Below are 19102 nucleotides of genomic sequence, written 5' to 3'. Positions count from 1 at the left end.
ATTATTGATTCATAATTTTTCTTAAAATGTTAAAATTTTTAACGTGATTTTTAATGTTCTTAAAACAAAGTATGTATTTTTTTATTAAGTTTTTTGTGACAATAAGTTAAATATATCTTAGACCACAAATCATATATATTCTCAGTCTTATACATTTTGTTTTTCAAGTTATTGTTACTTTTAAATCTTTTTATACAATTCTCTTAATATTTATGTATGCATCCATAATATTTTTTAAAAAGGATTTTTCATTAACTAATGTATTTATTGTAGTTTTAAATATATTATAGTTTTCGTGCACTTGATTAAATTTTTTTGGCGTTGGTGGTATTTGAAGTGGTTGAGAAGCTGAATGGATATTTACTTTTATAAAATTTTTGGTGAATGTTTAAAAATAAAAATTTGTAAAGGCTTTTTAAATCATATACTCCTATACATTAAAAGAGAAGTCACTTTAGTGATTTCTGCTGAGGTGGCACTCATATAGAGCTTCTCAGGATAAACATTATAATTATATTGGCTGAGTTTTTTGAATTTTTATTTTTCATTTATTTTTTTTTACTCTCCTCCGCGTTTTCTAAAACGCCGTCGTATGTCCTGAATTTTTTCTTTTTCTTTTTTTTCAATCGCGTATCAATGGAAGCTCTATATGGTTTCGATCCGATGAAGAGAGTCCGACCAGAGGAGTTTGCTACTCCCTACTCTGCTACTTCAATTATATCCATCGCAAACATCGACGATAACCAGACAAGGTTTAGTTTGTCGATACTCTTGGAATTTACGGTTTTTTTGGTTTATCTGATTGGATTCGACTTTTAAGCTAGTTGGCAAAGATTTTTTTGGTTTCTCTGATTGGATTCGACTTTTAAGCTATGATACAAAGATTGTTTGATTTCTCTGATTGGATTCGACATATGTTAAGCTGTAAACTACGATCTGCTTATTAACATTTAGAATCTTTGTATCTAATTGACTGATTAACCTTCTTGCTGTTGAGGTCTTGATTCTCTAGAACCAGACAATTACCACGACCAGAGATGTGTTACGCGGACTGTCTACTGATGGAACAAGAAGAGACACCTGACATTTACAAGAAACTTGCATTCGACTTCAGTCCCTGACTCAGGACTGTAAGATTATCTTCTTCTTAATAACTCAACAAGCATTTAGACAGTCCTCTCTTGAGATATTCAAGTTTGTTTTTTTGTTTCATTAGCACGATTTAGAGCTTCACATTACTAATTCCGATAGTCTGTTGCATCGCTAATTGCTATTCGATTTAGAGGTTCACATTACTAATTTAGTCTGTCGGTTTCATTCCTTGCGGTTTCCGGTCTGTTGGTTTTCGGATTTTCAAGTTTGCTTTTAGTTTAATTATGGGAAAAAATGTGAATAGCCTATTTACAAAAGGCCTAATATATTGTCGATAGATGTTAAGCCTATATAATTAGATAACTTCCGCAAGATTGTAAATTAATTTGCATATTAATAACTTTCTTTATTATACGAATCAATTACTTGCACAAGTTGTTTTCGTATTTATTACATTACTTGCGCAAGTTAAAATCATATCATATGCAAATCAATTTATGACAATACACAATTAAAATCTTTCTTTAAACTATTTCAATCTTTATTAGAGGTCATTAATATGATAAATAAATCGGCTTAATATATATACAGTATACGATTACAGTAGGAGCAATGTGAAGATGATGTGTACTCTGTGGGGTTGTTATGCTGAACAAGTATACGATTACAGTAGGAGTAACATGTCCACCATGATTATTTGTGTTATCAGATTATGTTCTGTTAAAGAGTGGAAAGGTATATAATATTGTTTCAATTTCTGTAAAATGATTGCGAGCATAACATATTAATAAGATCAAAATACTTTGTAGGTGCTTACTCCATATCTAGCGGGTATAATTCAACTCATATTCTGCTCAACCCAACACTTGATTTTATTGAGGAGTTCAAATCAAGGTACGTGTCATGCATCTTACGTTCCAGACCTATAGAAGAGTTCAATACAAATAGATGTTTATTTTAATTTGTGAACGTTATTTTTACTGACGGGATTTTAAATTATGTGTGATTATTTGTGATGGCAGTCTCCCTGATGATTCACTTGATCTTACAAACAACGATAGTAGCCAATGGTCTGTTGGTACTGCTACTTCTATTTGTGCCAGGGTTTTTGTTCTTAATGAGAGGCTAACCATCAGAGAGATCATTGACAGTACTCTGGTATATAGACTACACTCTTTGATCTCGAATTTTTTACACATGCGTATACTCCATGTGTTATCAATGTTTTTAACATATTGTTATTGACGAATAAGTTGGCACTTTTGTCACTCTGGGGACTATTGAAACAATTGATACTAAACGTGGCTGGCAATATTTAAGTTATAAATACTACAACAAAAAGTGATGCCTACAACCAATGTTGATGCTGATGGCTGGACCTTGTTCTTCTGCAATACGTGTGACAAAGAACACAGTGATGTCATTTCCAGGTATTGAGCGGGTTAGATATACAAATAGATGAGTTGGGTAAATCGTCATTGAAATAGTCTGTGACGTTAATTAATTTTTTTGTACAGGTTCAAATTAATTGCCCATGTCAAGAACGATAGCGGTGAGGCTAATTTTCTTTTGTTTGATGCTAATGCTCAACAAATTGTGCGTCATTCTGCTGCTGAACTCTATGACGAGGTACTTTTATGCAATATAATTGTACATCAATTAACACAATAAATTTGTTTGTTTAACCTATCTCTATGTAATTGTAGAATGAAGATGAAGACTTCTTACCAGAAACAGTTAGCGATTTCTTTGGTAAGAGAGTCCTTTTTGAGATTTCAGTTGACGCTGATAACATTAAAGGAAAGAGCTCTCAGTATGTTGTTCGATTGGCTACTGATGACCGTGAAATGGTTGAGGAATTTGCTGATTTGCCTCCTAAACCGGTAATTTACTGCTTCTAATTGTGATTATTTTGATTGTTACAGGAGCATAATATTGATTCGATTAAATATGGTTCTTGCAGGTCTTAATGTTGGAGTCCGCAGATGATATTTCCTCTGGTTCTGGTGGTTTTACAGCAACTCCTTTGTCCAAAAGAAAAAGCGAACAAGATGACGAAAGTTGCCTTGGGGATCAACAATCTATTGGCAAGAAACTCTCTCAAAAGAAACTCAAGGGCGAGTGAGCTGTCTCTTTTTTCAAATGCTCTCCTTTATATTGTTATGGCTTTGTTTTTTCATCATTTTAAAAACATTTGTCTAAGGTACCTTTGTTAACATTGGTTTTGTTTAAGATTTGGTCCGACTACCTTTGTTTTTTGCTTTTAATTGGATTTGAAATTAATCAAGTTCCAATCTAAACCAGACAACCTTTTCTTAGTCCATTTGAAATACTGAATAACAAAAAAATGTAACCGAAATTTTACTAATCTTATAATTATTATCAAACCGATCCCACTTATTAGGTTTTCATTGGTAGTAATACAATCTCAGCCCATTTGTAATACCCAACTTAATAATCGAGGCAGTCAGTCATTAAGCACCAGCAATATAATATTAAGAACACAACTATAATAATTTTAGAATAATTTATAAAATACTTACAAAATACAAGGTAAAGTTGCACTTTCAAGAGTTAAGTCGAGATCTGGATTAAAAATCCTAATAACTGGTAAAGAAGGGAAGCCGCAGACAAAAATATTGAATGTCGTCTACAAACAAGTTTTTCAGAATATTCCGTAGTCACAGTATGTAATTTTAATCTACTTTTTTTCGAACACAAATTTTAAAATATTTAAACTGTTACAATTATTTATTTTTTGTATTTGCTAGATGAGTTGTGATGAGTTAGGAGACCGATGATGGTATGTCAATTTAATATTATTACATGTTCAATAAAATTTAGAAATTTATAAATCTATCAAATAATGTTACTTAATTTTTTGCTTACAAAATTGCTTACAAAATTTATTTAATTTAATTTTTTGCAGGTTTCTAATCGAATTTGTTTTCTTTATCGAGAAATGTACTTCATAATTTATATTATTTATGGATAATATTTTGATTTTTATTATATTTTCTTTTAATATGTCTACATAAATGTTTGTTTATTATTTATGGAAAAATAATATTATTCACCTAAAATAAAGAATTACGACACATATACAATCTAATTAATGATAATATAAAATCTGTTACTTCTAAATCTATACACTATTTATTCCATTTTTTGAATGAAAGTATCTTCGTAAACACACAAAATATTTTATGACGTTGCAATTATACATACACACAATATATGCCTCTTCATACTGACGTTATTGTGTTCTCTCTCGTGAGGTGCGGACCGAGAAGGAACACAGGGTGCGGGCCGGTCATGTTCTTATATCCGCACAGGGTGCGGACCGGTCACCTAGTAAATATAATATTCAACACACTAATGTTGATTGGTTATATACTTAAAATTCTGAAGTAGGTAATTGCAAATTTGCTGAACTCATAGATTCGTTGCTATTTTATAACTTATCATAGGATGAGGTACATATGGTAAAGATTGCTTTGATGATAATATAGCGTCCATATCGTAATGTGTGTTTTTTTGTTTTATCTACTATGTATTAAGAAATAATTAACACGTTCGATAATATTAAAGAGTAAAAAGTATTATTTACTTCACAAATAATAGTTTTAAATTATATAATTAAAAAAATTGTTTGATTGATATTTAATTACATAATTTATGTTTTTAACGTTTTACTAAAATACTTTTTCAGATAACAATACAATATATATATAGAAATTATTTTTTTAATTATATTTTTAGATTTTGGATAATTCAATATTTTATTTTTAATTATATAATTAATAATTTTATTTAATTAATATTTGGTTATAGAATTTATGCTTTTTATTTAAAGACTTTTTCAGATAACAATACAATATATAAAAAAGTTATCTCTTTTTTAAATTATATTTTCAAATTTTGGATAATTCTTACTATTCTTAATAATAATCAATTATCTAATCAAAATCAATTAAAATTTCGTTTTTATTTTTTAATTTATTTATACATTTTATTCATTAAGGGTATAAACGATATTAACCACTCTAACTTTCAACGTGAGAGTTTCATTGCAAAAATTTACTTTGCAAATAATAGTATAGATAGATAAAATTTCTTCGCAGAAAGCAAATGTGCAAAACTGCAAATGGAATTTTAGGATAACTGGGGAAATTAATTATTTAGAAATGGCACTAATGATGTATTTATACATATTCCCCATCATACAAACAGTGGCAAGCGCACCTCCACAACTGACCAATGATACGCGAAGCCATATGTCACCGTCCATTCATAATTTACTGATCGAATAAAAGAATGTCACCGTCAGTAACTCTAACCAAAACATTATAGTAATAGACATTACTTAATACGATTTGTTCCTTCGTTCGTTTGGTCCCGAAGAAAGAAAGAAAAAAAAAGATCGTAATTCCAATTTTATCCTTTTAGAAAGAGACAAAGAGGAAGGCGTATTTTCTCCTCTCGCTCCTCCCTTTTCTACAGAGAGAGAGAGAATCGAAATTCCATATTTTTTTTCTTGAGAAAGAGAGAGAGAGAGAAGACGAAATCAATCATCGATCAAGTGCATCCAATCGCGAAACGGATGAAGAAAGCTATGGAATGGAATGTGTTATAGTGATGAGGCGATCTTCGACTCGGTGATTAAGATTCGGAAGCTCAGATTTCTCTTTTCGAAGCTTTTTTTTAATTGGATTGAAGAAAAAATGAAGGGTGGTGGTGACGATGCTGCTTCCTCCGCCGCTGCTAGTGCTAGTGGTCCTCCTCCGTCTCTAGAGTGGAGATTCTCTCAGGTCTTCGGCGAGCGAACCGCCGGAGAAGAAGTCCATGAAGGTAAATAAATAATAATAATTGCTTACCTCGTTAGAGATTGATTGTCAAGTGTTTTCGAGGAGATGAGAGTTTTTAGATCCAGAGGGTATTATTTGAGGAGGACTAATGATTTTTTATTTGTGGTTTGGATCTGATTTGGATGATATTATTGAGTTCTTCCTATACTACTGCTTAGTAGGCCCCATTGATGTGTCTTTGATTGCACTGTTAGTGATCTAAGCTTCTGTCTGTTTCCACTGATTAGAATGCTTTCTCGACTTTGCTAAAAAAAAAATCAAAGGAAAGCGTTTGATGAAATGTCTGTCGAGCTGGAAGTGTGTAGGGTTATCAATTGTTATGCATTTTTGGTTCATGAGTTATATTGAATTTGTAATATTGAGCTAGTTTTGAAGTTGCTCTTTTTTGGCGGATGTGATTTTTTGGAGTACTAATGTTACAAGATGGTTTTCAGACAAATTTAATTTGCTGTGTTTCGGCATTTCTCTTCTTGTTGTACTAGTCTACTTCACTGTGAGTAGAATATTCTAGCTGCTGTTTACGGCGTTAATGTGTGTAGATTTAGTGATGACTTTGTTTATCTGACGATTCTTTTTTTTTTGCATGAATTTGTTTCCGCAGTTGACATCATTTCAGCAATTGAATTCGATAAAAGTGGAGACCATCTTGCAACTGGTGACCGTGGGGGCCGAGTAGTTCTTTTTGAGAGGACGGATACTAAAGATGTGCGTTCCTTTTTCTCCTGCGAGATTTACTTCAATCGTCTTTCAAAACATGTTATTGTGCTGTAATGCGTTCTTCTGCGATGTTATTTTCAGAATGTTGGATCCAGGAGGGATGCTGAGCAGATGGATTACTCAGTTAGGCATCCTGAGTTTCGATATAAAACAGAGTTTCAGAGTCATGAACCTGAGGTACATTGAAAGATACCACCGGATTTCACTTACGAATCAAATGTGTTGCTAGTGCTACAAAAATAATCTCGCTCTCCAATCTCTTTCAGTTTGACTATCTTAAGAGTTTGGAAATAGAGGAGAAAATCAACAAAATCAGATGGTGTCAGCCAGCAAATGGTGCATTGTTTCTGCTTTCCACAAATGATAAAACCATCAAATATTGGAAGGTGCAGAATCTGGATAGCCTTCTATCTTGTTTCCAAATATTATAGGTCGCAGTCTCACTTGTGAAAGTTGTCTAGAAGCTTGTTGGTTATGCTTCCAAGACTCCATTAAAAAGAGGATGAGTAGTTTCTTACCTCTCTATGCATTTTTGATCAAACAGGTACAAGAGAAGAAGATCAAGAAAATTTCTGAAATGAATATTGATCCGTCCAAAGATCCAGGTTCAAGTAGCCCTCTTCCAATAATCGCTAATGGAGTACATGCCGATAAACCACAAGATTACCTGAGCAAGGACTTTCCCTTCCCGCCAGGAGGCATTCCATCTCTGCGTTTGCCCTTGGTAGTTGTACTCTATGCAATATTATTTTTTCTCCTTTTTTGGTGTCAAATGGAGTTATAGATTCAGGATTCTGAAAACTAAATGCATATAGATATCCAACCTGCCATGCCCGGAGCTTCACTCCAGTAGAAAGAGTTGATCCAGTAATCTATCTGGTTGGTTTGTACTTAAAGACTTGAGGTTTTGCATGGTTTAATATTATTTAGTTCTGAATGTAGGGAATGTAGTTGTCCTTGTTTCCCTTTGTAGTAAGTAAAGATCAGTACCAAATTTTTGTGACATGCATTAATCAACTGTTACTTGGCTTGGAATAATGGTCGTTCTGCATATTTAATTTAGGTGACTAGCCTGGAGACAAGCCTTGTGGCGAGATGCCGAAGAGTGTATGCGCATGCTCATGATTACCATATTAATTCAATCTCAAATAGCAGGTAACTTTTTTCTTTAAGTTTTCCCACAGGCTATATATTTTACTCACGATATCTTTTATGCCGCCTTTTTACCGTTTTCCTCCTTGATTTTCCATCCCCGGAAACAATGCTATTATCTATAATATGTTTTAGTATTCTATAATGCTACCATTCTCATTATCGAACTTCGTTGATCTTAAATTTCACAACTTATACATACATGCCTTCCAGTGCATTGATTCTTTTTTTGCATTGCGATAATGTACGATTCCTTTAATCTTTGAAGCGATGGAGAGACCTTCATTTCGGCTGATGATCTGCGAGTCAATCTCTGGAATTTGGAAGTCAGCAACCAGAGTTTCAATATTGTTGATGTTAAGCCCACAAACATGGAGGACTTAACTGGTATGCCTTCTTCCATTATTTTGGTAGAAGTTATAACGTCCTTATTTGAAATTCTCTTCTTTTCACGTTTACTTTATAAAACATTATCCTTGTTGAGCATGTTTTTTAATACTACATCGTCTCTCCAGAGGTTATTACATCTGCTGAGTTTCATCCAATCCATTGTAATATGCTCGCATATAGCAGTTCAAAAGGCTCCATCCGTTTGATTGATATGAGGCAATCAGCTCTGTGCGATTCTCATACTAAATTGTAAGTTCTATTCTCCTCATCCTTTTATCAAAAAGGATAGTGTTTTTCTGGATTTGCGGAGCGGGTTGTGATATGTGCTTAACTAAGTTGAAACTTTAAGTAAGAAGGGATATGAATAAGTATGTTAACTTCACATATTTCTGTTATCTTGTCATCGATGACATTGGAAATGGAGATTATTAGGCTAAAAATTTCAGACCACTGACAATTGTTACTTTCCTATCACAGGTTTGAAGAACCGGAAGCACCTGGTTCAAGATCATTTTTCACAGAGATAATTGCCTCAATTTCAGATATTAAATTCTCAAAGAATGGGAGATACATACTTAGTCGCGATTACATGACCCTCAAGGTTGGAAATCATCTGATTCCCTTGTCTTCATCTTTCTCGTGGTAGGACAATATAGTTGTATCCTTCAGTTCTTTCTGATATCTGCTTTTTCTGACGTTTCAGCTGTGGGACATAAACATGGATTCTGGTCCAGTTGCGTCTTACCAGGTTCATGAACATCTGAGACCAAGGGTGAGAGCTTCTTCCTATGTGCATCTCTCATTTGATGATTTTGTTTTGAAAACTAACCACGTTATGTTTACCCGGTTGCAGCTATGCGATCTATATGAAAACGACTCCATCTTTGATAAATTCGAGTGTTGTCTGAGTGGTGATGGATCAAGGGTAGCAACAGGCTCGTACAGGTTTGATTGCTTGTCTTCTTTTCAATTCAGTACTTCTCTATCTTATATAAGAGATGAACCATTGACATGCGTGAAACCAGCAATCTATTCCGCGTATTTGGAGCGTCTCAAGGAAGTACTGAAGCTGCAACGTTGGAAGCTAGCAAAAATCCGATGAGGTAAATTGAAAAACAGAGAACATTGATAGCTAAACCCAAGTCATAGTAGTTTATGGTGATCAATTTGCAAATCAATGGTTTACATTAGGAGGCAAATCCAGGCACCTGCAAGATCTTCCAGATCTATGACAAGCGTGGCTAGACGAGGTTAGTGGTAGTGGTCACAGTAAAACACATTCAAGCTTTTACTGTTTTCTTTTGGAGTGAAAAAATGGTGTGTTGGATGCAGGATCAGAGAGTCCAGGATCAGATGCGAACGGGAACGCACACGATTTCACAACTAAGTTGCTGCATATGGCTTGGCACCCAACGGAGAATTCAATTGCTTGTGCAGCAGCCAACAGCTTGTACATGTATTATGGATGAACTGGAGAAGAAAGAAAAGAAACATGGAACCAGCTTGCTCCATTTTAACTTTCCATTTTCTCCCTTTTCAAGCTATCTCTGCCTTTTTCTCTCGCTCTCTCGTTTAACAACCAAAGTGATTATGTAACCAGAAACATTGTAGTCGTAACAGAGGTATGCTGTGACCAAGACCAAAGCAGGAAGAAGCAACAGAATATTTTTCAGGAGTTAGAAGATAAAACAAATGTTGGATTGGGAAAGAAAAGAAGGAGATACCTTTTTTACCAGAAGGGTATTTGTCTGAAAAGGAGAAACCTACTTAGGCTGTCTTTTGTTCTTTTGGGTTGCTAAAGATTCTTTTTTATTTTTTTAGTTTATATTACTCTTTTAAGAAACAGCTTATCTTGTGTGGGAATTTTAGTACGATAATGAAACGATGGGGAGGGTTGTGCTTCAAAATTGTTTATTTATTCTTTTGTCATATCTTCTTCTTGAACGCATTTAGCTCTCTATATCTCTCCTTTTCAATTGATTTGCAGACACCCTTTTGTGATTTTTACCGCCACCGACAATAAAATGTAGTTTGTATATCTTCATATCTTCAGTTACGAGAACTATATTATCAGTGGCTTAATTGTTTTTTGGCAAAAGTTATTAACATGTACACAGTTCTTGTTACACTTGTGAAAATGCCTCTTAAAATATAAAAGACAATTTATTATCCTAACCTCCCAAACAGTGTAGAGAGCAACATATATGGCCACGCCACGCGACCCTTAGATAGAGGAAAGTAATTAACCATTCAACTAGTAGATCGCGTGACACGCAAGTTATCACTATTGTGGATTTTCGTGGTGCTACAGAGTTGCAACGACAATAATTTATTTTCCTCCGTGTTTTATATTAGAGTAGGTCTCTAAAGACGTGAGGAAGAGGAGTAGAAGCTTCTTTTGAGGCGGATCTTCTGATGATAACGTCTGATCATTCGAGAAATATGTATATAAAATAGATAGCGATATACATAGACACAGTGTTGTGTTGTCATGTTAAGACTTGGTTAGGTGATCGACGGCCAAATGTTTTAAAAATATATTTTCTTATTAGATATAATGAAGAGATCAGCTTGATGAGTATTGATAGATGTGGCCACCGAAGTGGGTTCTGATGATCCTTAACTCCAAGAATATTCCTCTTACATTTGTCACTGAATATTCCTGCCAGCTTTGGTGCCTTCTGATGCACTTTCCATAGTATTCCAGACTTTAATATTTTGATAAATTCAGTGTTCTAAAGGCTATTCCAACCGAGTATAATTATTTTTTGGTTTTAACTTTATTGGTAAAGTTTGTGACCTAATCGATAAAGCCACTACCCATGCATGCATCTCTTTTTCCTTTTGTTTAAATTTTGTATCTATATAGAACAAAATCCTTTTGCCAAATCAGTAAAAAATGTTAAAGTAGAAAAATATGACATAAATGTAATTAGTTGAGAAAATTCATCAAAACTAATAGTCTAATATACACATGAACAAACAAAATCCCTCAATAATGAAACATTATATTCTTACCCAATATAATACTTGTATTATGTGTATATATATATACCAATGTTGCAAAAACTTCTTTTTTATGGTTTAGTTTTTTCTCACTCTTTTTTTTTGTAAATAATTTACTTTTATTTTAATAAATAGATAGCTAAACGGATTAATAGGTGGATATGCTTTTGTCTCGTGCCCGCGTCTTCTCACCTGCCTAAAAATCCACATAAAAGGAAAGTTTTAACAAGCCAATCTTGTTTTTTGGGTCAAAAACAAGCCAATCTAAAATAAATAAATAAATGGCCAACAAAATAAACTAAGAGCCGTCAACACCGTCCGATCAGCACACGTAGTCAATATTTGACCTTAATTGTTACCATCCAACGGTTAATAAAAATAAGAACCAAATTTCAATTTTTCTTTGCATACGCGCAAGGTAATATTCCAAAGGCATCTTCCGAGAAAAAAACCCTATTCGTATCTCTCTTTCACTTGTATATAAATCAAACTCATCTCCTACACATTCCACAACAATCATACATCAAGGTTTTCCACAAGATTCTTTTTCAGCGCTCTCGGACAATGGCTAACAAGAACAACATTGTCATTGTATTCGATTTTGACAAGACGATCATCGACGTGGACAGTGATAATTGGGTCGTGGATGAACTTGGCTTCACTGATCTGTTCGACCAGCTTCTCCCCACAATGCCCTTTAACTCTCTCATGGTTTGTGCATCCATCCCTAACTATATTTTCTGATTTTCATTCAACCCAATATCAATATTTGGTTTTCATAATAACAGGCTCGGATGATGAAGGAGCTTCATGATCATGGCAAAACCATTGAAGAAATCAAACAAGTCTTGAGAAGAATCCCCATCCATCCTCGCGTCATCCCTGCTATCAAATCTGCTCATGCGTTAGGGTAATTCCATATTTTTAATTTTGATTATATGCTCTGATTAAAGAAAAGACACGTACACGTTCACTTATACGGTTTGGTTATTTTTAGGTGCGAGCTGAGAATAGTGAGCGACGCGAACACGTTATTCATCGAAACGGTTCTTGAACATCTCGGGATTCGTGAGTATTTCTCTGAGATTAATACAAATCCTGGACTTGTAGATGAACAAGGAAGGTTAATAGTATCTCCTTACCATGACTTCACCAAATCCTCCCACGGTTGCTCTCGTTGCCCTCCTAACATGTGCAAGGTATACTTTACTACCATGTTACATGCACGGATTACAATTAATATTTGAATATTTTATATGCTACGATCAACTCATGTCGTGTGTTGAAACTATACGGATCCACTTGTGTGTGTTTCTTCGGTTAATTAATGGTTTTAATAATTTTATATTTATAGGGTTTGATAATTGAGAGGATTCAAGCTTCTTTTACCAAAGAAGGAAACAAGATGAAGATGATCTATCTTGGAGATGGTGCTGGTGACTATTGTCCGAGTCTTAGACTCAAAGCTGAAGATTACATGATGCCAAGGAAGAATTTCCCGGCTTGGGATTTGATCAGTCAAAACCCGACCTTGGTTAAGGCTACGGTTAGAGACTGGACCGATGGTGAAGCTATGGAGAGAATACTAATGGGAATAATCAACGAGATTATATTATCACCAGAAGAGGAGAAGATGTTGAGCTCTGATCATTGCAAGATATCTGTCGGGATTGTTCACGAACCTTTGGTGCCTCTTGCTCTTCAAGTTCCTTTAAGTCTGGTTAAGTGATTGATGAAGATAAGAAAGAATCTAAGATCTTTTTGTTTCGAACATTGTATTATATTCTTCATGCAACCGAGAAAGAAAGTATAAGATGCCTAAAGTTGAATGGTTTGGTTTATACATGGATTGTTTTGAACTCGTATTTATGTAACTCCATTGAAAGCTTAACGCCCCTTACATCGGAATCCCACTACTCACCTACTGCCTAAACATTCAATTTGCTACTTGTGTAGCATTTTTTAATATTTTTTCTGCAAATTTTGCCGGTCAATTAAAGATCATAGCTCAAATTCTACGCCGGCCTCGCCCACAAGTTTTGTTAAAACCCACCTTGCTTAGATAACAAACCGGATTTAGAAATTTAACATTTTCAGGGCTATCCCATAATGCCCATCAACCAGTATAGGCTATGCACGGTTTATAAGTAAGTGGCTACTAGGTGATTTTCCCGTGATATAAATATTTTTGAAGTAAATATACTATAATAATTGATTGCTATTTACTTTTAATTTTTAATTAATTTATAATTTGTATGCATCATTTATATTTATAATATTATATTACTTTAATAATACATATGATTTTATATATGTTATATTTAATCGATTTTGTTGTTTTTACAGTCAATTTAGTTATCATTTCTGTAATTTGGATTGCATCTCTGAATTCAACTATAATATTTTTTATTCTAAATATATTAAAATTTTGATTAATTTCATATTTGCATTTAGGTGGTTATTGTCTTAAATATATAAATATATTTTATGAAGATTATGTATAACTTTAAATATTTTGTGCTTAGACTAAAAAAATAAAATAAACTAAAGTGTCTGATTTCAGCTAATATAAATTAATATAAGGATAATATTTTGAAGTCTCATGCATATATATATATATATATATATATATAAATTTTAGAAAAGAACTAAATTGTAACAGTTGTTTAATATTTTATTTTTATTTTAATATGTTTTGAGTTGTTCTATGATTTATATTTATAAAATAAATTACTATTCTTATAAAATTATATATTCTTATTGTAGTTAAATCTATGATTTTAGATATAAGTTAGAATAGTCGAATCACTCATGTTGTGAGTATATTGAGTTACTGTTATTCTTTCAAATCCAAATGATATATTTTTATTTTTTATTATAATCAAGTCAAATCAAATCAATTTTATTTATCGTTTAAACGTGCATGTATTTTCATAATATTTATCAAATTATATATTGATGTTTTTTAAAATATATTATAAAATGAAGTGATGCTCAATAGGAAGTTACATACATAAGTAGGTGATACATTTTTGGAAGCTCATGAACACATATTAATATTTACAATAATTAAAAGATTCTATAAATTCTAAATAACTTTATGTCTTTGATTTATTGAATGGAAACTAAAATTTATTTAAAATAATATTAAAAATGAGAATTCAGATTTGCTTTGATATTTTGATTATGGTTATATTAAGTTCCACAAACATAAAATTTAAAAGAAAATTTAATATTAAGAAAACAAATAACTTTAATAATGATAAAATATAATATATCTATTTTGCAACTATTTGATTTTTTTTTGTTTTCATTATCTCTTAAAAATAAGCAGTACACAAAATTGTGATTTGATTTGAAAATAATATTATATAAGTAAAATATAATTTATCGATATTGTTTTTGATGTAATTGAAAGCTATTATAGTCAACAAAATATATGAAAAATAAATAAATCACTTCAATAATACTAATTATAAACTATTTTTAGTCAATTAAACATATATCAATTTATGTTTCTCAATTATTTTGTGTAATCTTCTAAGAAAATAGATAGATTTATAAAAATACTTCTATTAGTTTGAATTTTTTTTTGTATTGTTTAAAATTATGTTTTGAAAGAAATGTTATTTCTTTTTCTAATATCAAGATTATCTGTGTAAATTTTTTTAATAAAATCACATTATATACAAATTTATGTTTTTCATCTAAGAAAATATAGATATAAATAAAGTATTTTATTACTTCAAAACTATATTTTATGTTATTTAAAAATATTTTTTAAATGTAATATTACTATTTTGTGAACTTTCCTTTTTTTGAAATCATATTAAATATACATATATTTACGTTTTCAATTTTTTTTAACTTTATAAAAAAATTCCTTTTTTATTATATGTATATGTTTTTGGAATTTTTTTAAAAAGAAACTAAATTAAAAAATAATAGTATTTAATATTTTTAATTCATTAAGGGTATCAGTGTAATCAACCATCGTGAGAGTTAATATGAGAACGACACATAGGAAACTAACTTCTCAAATAATATTATAGAGATAGAAAAAAAAAATATTTGAAATGAGTTTTTACTGGGACGCTTAATAGGACACCCTTTCTTTTTTATAACTTGGGGTGTTCTTGGGGGTCGAGGCCTAACCAACGTGGTTGCGGTTACTCACAATGAGAATTAGATATTGTACTTATGTCACACTGCCACACAAACGGATATATCTGAGATAGTAAGTTTTTTTTTTTGAATTGAAGAAGTTCTAGGCCGAAGTATATAATCCTTGGACCAAGGAGAAGAGCCGGTTGTTTAATCCCTTTCCCGCAACTGCTGAGACTCGAACCTGGTACCTCTACCTTTTGGGAAAAAGGCTTTACCAGCAGAGGTAGTAGTAGCTCTGGGTCTGAGAACTAAGTTTCGAACCTGATGTGATTAGCGCTTTTCCAAACCCGTACCACTCAGACCACACAAGTGTGGTTATACTACACTTGTTTTGTTGTGTTAAGTTTGTGTTTCCTTGTTTTAATACTGTAGGCATCAGCGCACATAATAGAAAACAAACATTAAATGCTAATAAGCAATGGTAACAAGAGTTTAGTGAAAAAGGATTTGAAGAAAACAAAAAAACAACTAAACAACCGTAGCCATGAATGTGAAATATTCTAGCAAATGAAGACTATTTTATACTTGGGGAAGTAAAGGACTGGTTTCATCTTCGTTTTGGTTAATCTCTTCGGTTTTCCTAACAGCTGCGTGTAACAATACAACCACCACGCCTACCACGACGGCCACGGCAATATTGAGTTTTGCGTCAGTCAAGAAAAGAACCGAGAGAGTGAGAGCAGACATGACGATAAGGACAACACGGTGGTCGATCTCTCGGTCGAATACAGTGAGTGGTTCGTCGCGGAGGAAGTAGAGGAACAACCACGCACCGATAAGGGCCAGTAGGATTAGAAGGGCGAAGGGTTTCCAGATCAGACTGAGAAACACAGAGAAGAGGACGACGATGGTGTAGTTGGTTTGGAAGTAGACGATGTTGGTTTTGATTCGGGTGATTACTGAGGCTATCTTACGTGGGAAGTGGAAGGAGCGTAGGTCGAGCATTTGCTTCCATGGGCGGCGCGTGGCTAGGCCGGGTCTTACGTGGTGTTGGTTGTTGGTGCGTGTGATGTACTCCAGTTTTGGGGCTTGGTCGTTAGCTGCCGTCGGATTTGTACCGTATATTGTTGTCATGCTGTTTCTTCTCTTCTTCTTTTTTTTGTAATACAATGGAGAGTGATATTTTTGTATGTCAGTGTGATGTGTGAAGAGAAATATGTACAATGGAGAGGTTATATAAAGTTTTTAATTTCTATAATATATAAGAAATATGAGTTATACAAAAAAAAATGTGAAATGTGAGATGCGTTAGAAAACAACTAATAACACACAAATAAAATGCTACGTAAGAACGATATTTTTTTGGAACATATCTTTGACGGCTGACTCTTCCGAAGGATTCACCTACATAACTGTTATTAGAGTTCATTTAAAAATAGAGTTTTGTTTAGTTTTTTTGTGTGCATATAACTTGTTTTAACGTTTAGATTATGTAATTCGCAACCGATTTGTTATTACGGTGATCATACTGTCGTGATTTTTGTTTATAATTTATAATCTCATGAACTGGAATGGCTTGCTGATCGGTGATCATAATTGACAATCGTCTTTAGTAGATGAAATGTCACGGAAAGAAAAAGTTATGTATAACAAAGGCAACACTCTTAAAACGACGTAAACCCCCACAATCCCATAAAATAAATATACAAGTGTCTAGTAATAAAACGACAGGTGAAAAGTGCCATGGGGGACAATAACAGGCTACGCTGGCATTGTCTCAATTTATAAAGTGAAAAGAGGTGATATCCAGTGAAAACAAACCACATGGGACTTGTTTAGTAAGATGAGAACGAGGAGAAAACTGCAAGTCATGTAAGGCCAGGCCAGAAAGAGCTGAGACTTGCCGAGTTACTTATTTTTTTCTTTTGCATTATTGAACACTCAACCAAATGAACATGCATGGATCATTTATGGCCACCACTCCAACTTTAAACCCCCTTTTTTATAAGTTCCAATTTTTTTTTTTGGGAAAGGGATAAGTTCCAAGTTGAAACCTTGATATTCTGCTATAATTTTGTTATTGAACAATAATAAACAGTTGATCATGATGAAGGATGGTACGATAGTTTCAATGATGGACACATTGTATGTGGATGAGAGATTCTCAATGGTATTTTTCGAGTCGAGATAGTCAAAAGGGATTAAAAATCAAGATCATCACTGAATAAGGGCTAGCTAAATGTAGATGATTATAAATATATCATTTAATAATGGCGATTAAACGAATGAATACAAGGAAACATTTTGCATCAGGCGTATATCATGTTGTGTGTATGCATTTCTTCATGTCTTCTTGCGAGACGTGATTCAAGTGCAAAACCCAACAATAACAACGATCATGATGGTAAGGTCGACAGATACTTGGACTTGGAATGTGTTACTATCACTAAGACCTATCGCGCAACAGTTTCTAAAGTGTCGAGTGGGAAATGGTGACAGTGCAAGCTTCTGGTACGACTGTTGGACCCCTTTTGGACGGCTTCTGGATCACATTGGACCCACTGGTCCTTGTAATTTGAGAATACCACTAACAGCCACAGTGTCCAAAGCCTCAGACGGCGTGAACTGGACGCTGCCACAACCTAGGTCAGACAGTGCTCTAACTCTTCATATCCATCTAACAACTGTCATGCCTCCTCACGCCTCTGCTGAACCGGACTCTAATATGTGGATTGTTAACGGAACCGACTGTCATGGCTTCTCGTCAGGCAAAACTTGGGATATGCTTAGACCTCGCTCAACTTTTAAACAGTGGGCTCAGACTATCTGGTTTAAAGGACACATACCAAAGCATGCTTTCACTATGTGGGTTGCAAACCTGAACCGTCTCCCAACAAAGGATAGGCTGATCAGATGGGGCCTGAATATCCAACCGTCCTGCTGTCTGTGTACCACTGCTGCTGAGTCTAGGAACCATCTATTAATCACTTGTGGTTATGCGGAATTTGTTTGGCACCATATCCTACAGAAGCTCAATAGGTCTCACCTCTTCTACTCTTGGACAGAGCTTATGTCATGGATCAGAAAACCCTCTTCAGCAACGCCTTCAACACTAAAAATGGTGGCGGCCCAGGCGACAGTGTATCATTTATGGAAGCAGAGGAATATCAGCCTACACAATGGAGTCTGTCTACCCCCTCACACTTTCGTTAGGCTCATTGATCGCGAGGTCCGCAACGTAATCACAGGAAGAAGGGGAAGAAAGCGCTTTGAAGGTCTTATGGTTCGATGGCTTTCTTAACCTTCTCTTGATCATTTGTTTCTCAATTATGTATCCCCTTGTTTTTTATCTTTTTTGCTAAGGTGATATCTTGCAGCTATCTTGTATATCTGAACCTTCTCATATTTATATGATATTTACATTCCTAGCAAAAAAAAAAGACTAGGCTATTTTGTTGTGGATAGTCTTATGATAGTGATAGTACTATCAAGCCATGGTGCTCGAATAGCAAATCCAATAAGATTTTAGCAAAATAGTGATGAAAATTAATATCATACGCCTATAAAATTAGACAATTATTAATTATATTTTAGGCTTAAAATTTTCCTTAACAAAATTTGTGATAAACGCAGTCAAATTGTTAATTTGCTATTAATTTGAAAATTGTGATAAACGATGTCCACCACTGAAACATCATAATTAACTGTACTTAACTTGTTAATAATATGATTTTAAAACATATGATAAACACTTGCAAATTTTTTTTTTT

The 19102-nt window shown here is 33.4% G+C and overlaps 5 protein-coding genes across 6 annotated transcripts; 4 read left to right on the top strand and 1 right to left on the bottom strand.

Annotated features, from left to right (window-relative positions):
• The first annotated feature begins 2436 nt into the window (after positions 1–2436).
• LOC106349877 lies at positions 2437–3217 on the top strand. Its single transcript, XM_013789837.2, has 4 exons — positions 2437–2522; positions 2610–2721; positions 2799–2975; positions 3056–3217. The coding sequence occupies exons 1-4, from the start codon at positions 2437–2439 to the stop codon at positions 3215–3217; spliced, it is 537 nt and encodes a 178-aa protein (XP_013645291.2).
• A 2345-nt stretch (positions 3218–5562) lies between these two features.
• LOC106346851 (serine/threonine protein phosphatase 2A 55 kDa regulatory subunit B beta isoform-like) lies at positions 5563–10148 on the top strand. Of its 2 annotated transcripts, none has more exons than XM_013786298.3 (14): positions 5563–5943; positions 6562–6665; positions 6759–6854; positions 6944–7063; positions 7222–7404; positions 7741–7832; positions 8098–8216; positions 8345–8468; positions 8697–8820; positions 8923–8991; positions 9073–9164; positions 9245–9322; positions 9411–9469; positions 9552–10148. In XM_013786298.3, the coding sequence occupies exons 1-14, from the start codon at positions 5718–5720 to the stop codon at positions 9686–9688; spliced, it is 1623 nt and encodes a 540-aa protein (XP_013641752.2). In that variant the 5' UTR covers positions 5563–5717; the 3' UTR covers positions 9689–10148. The 2 variants fall into 2 exon arrangements, with proteins under 2 accessions (XP_013641752.2, XP_013641753.2); XM_013786299.3 differs by having other exon boundaries at positions 5565–5943; positions 7222–7401.
• Positions 10149–11457: 1309 nt separating this feature from the next.
• On the top strand, positions 11458–13066 carry LOC106351387 (inorganic pyrophosphatase 2). The gene is made up of 4 exons (XM_013791191.3): positions 11458–11936; positions 12014–12135; positions 12223–12424; positions 12580–13066. Exons 1-4 carry the CDS (start codon positions 11790–11792, stop codon positions 12952–12954), a joined length of 846 nt encoding a protein of 281 aa, XP_013646645.1. The 5' UTR covers positions 11458–11789; the 3' UTR covers positions 12955–13066.
• Positions 13067–15777: 2711 nt separating this feature from the next.
• On the bottom strand, positions 15778–16487 carry LOC106351388 (PRA1 family protein F1). The gene has a single exon (XM_013791192.3). It carries the CDS (start codon positions 16464–16466, stop codon positions 15912–15914), a length of 555 nt encoding a protein of 184 aa, XP_013646646.1. The 5' UTR covers positions 16467–16487; the 3' UTR covers positions 15778–15911.
• A 1246-nt stretch (positions 16488–17733) lies between these two features.
• Positions 17734–18633, top strand: LOC106349878. Its single transcript, XM_013789838.2, has one exon. It carries the CDS (start codon positions 17734–17736, stop codon positions 18631–18633), a length of 900 nt encoding a protein of 299 aa, XP_013645292.2.
• The last annotated feature ends 469 nt before the right edge of the window (positions 18634–19102 follow it).

This window comes from Brassica napus, chromosome A6, assembly GCF_020379485.1.
Source record: "Brassica napus cultivar Da-Ae chromosome A6, Da-Ae, whole genome shotgun sequence".
Lineage (NCBI taxonomy): Eukaryota > Viridiplantae > Streptophyta > Magnoliopsida > Brassicales > Brassicaceae > Brassica > Brassica napus.
This window is presented reverse-complemented; position numbering and strand designations above follow the sequence as displayed.